General features: G+C 39.1%; 1 protein-coding gene across 1 annotated transcript in view; it reads right to left on the reverse strand.

Moving 5' to 3' along the window:
• Nucleotides 1–815, reverse strand: part of MRPL35 (mitochondrial ribosomal protein L35) — a 6,113-nt gene that overhangs the window by 3,497 nt on the left and 1,801 nt on the right. Inside the window, exon 2 of the mRNA XM_015406951.1 lies at nt 105–249. Coding sequence (XP_015262437.1) covers nt 105–249 — 145 coding nt within the window. The remainder of the gene's footprint in view (nt 1–104; nt 250–815) is intronic.

Raw genomic sequence — 815 nt, forward strand, 5'->3', positions numbered from 1 at the left:
CCTCCCGCCCAACCCCCCCCCCCCCGGAAATTGGAAAGTCTATGCCCTCGCTTTCTAATGCCCTCCCCTCACCCACCACACACATGCATAAAAGAAAACATTACCCTTCTTCTCAGCCAAAGGCCACAGTGCAGTCTGAGAAACCGATGAACCACAGCTTTCACAGTTTTCCTTTTCCCTTTTCGTAAACTGTATAGGATAACAGTCCTTACTTGCTGATGAAGGATACTTGGTAGCAGCGGTGTTACGCTGAATTTGAAAAACCAATAAGATATCAGATCAAACCCTAATATACAATACTGATAAATTCCTATCAGGAATACAAAAGTAATAAAAACTGAACACTTCACCAAAGTCTTTTCATTGCTATCAAGAGTGCTATCAAGATGTGAAGGCCCAGAAAAAAAACGGAAAAATTTGGGAAAAACCCATTTTTTTTCCTGAAGCCTTTTTTGTTTTCCCCCAAAGAATTGGAAAAATTAAAAAGGGGGGGGGGGAGGGAAGGATTATGGAACATTTTATTTTAACATGATGAATAAAATATTTTAAGACAAGGTGTTCCAATATTTTCCAAATATTTCTAAAAAATATGTATGGTATCAGATTAATCTAATTTCTGTGCACTGAGGACAAGCAAGTCCTAGGTTACAAACTGAGCTCTTCAATGAATAATGGCAGACACAACAGAGTAGCTGCAGAAGCAGAGACTGAAACTGATAATTACAGCTCAGAAAATGATTCTGATTAAATTTCATGCCCATTCATTGAAACTTAGTCCCACACCCCCTTCTATACACTTCCCCCCTCTTCAATTC

This window comes from Gekko japonicus, unplaced genomic scaffold, assembly GCF_001447785.1.
Source record: "Gekko japonicus isolate JY-2015 unplaced genomic scaffold, Gekko_japonicus_V1.1 scaffold1469, whole genome shotgun sequence".
In the NCBI taxonomy this organism is placed as follows: Eukaryota; Metazoa; Chordata; class Lepidosauria; order Squamata; family Gekkonidae; genus Gekko; species Gekko japonicus.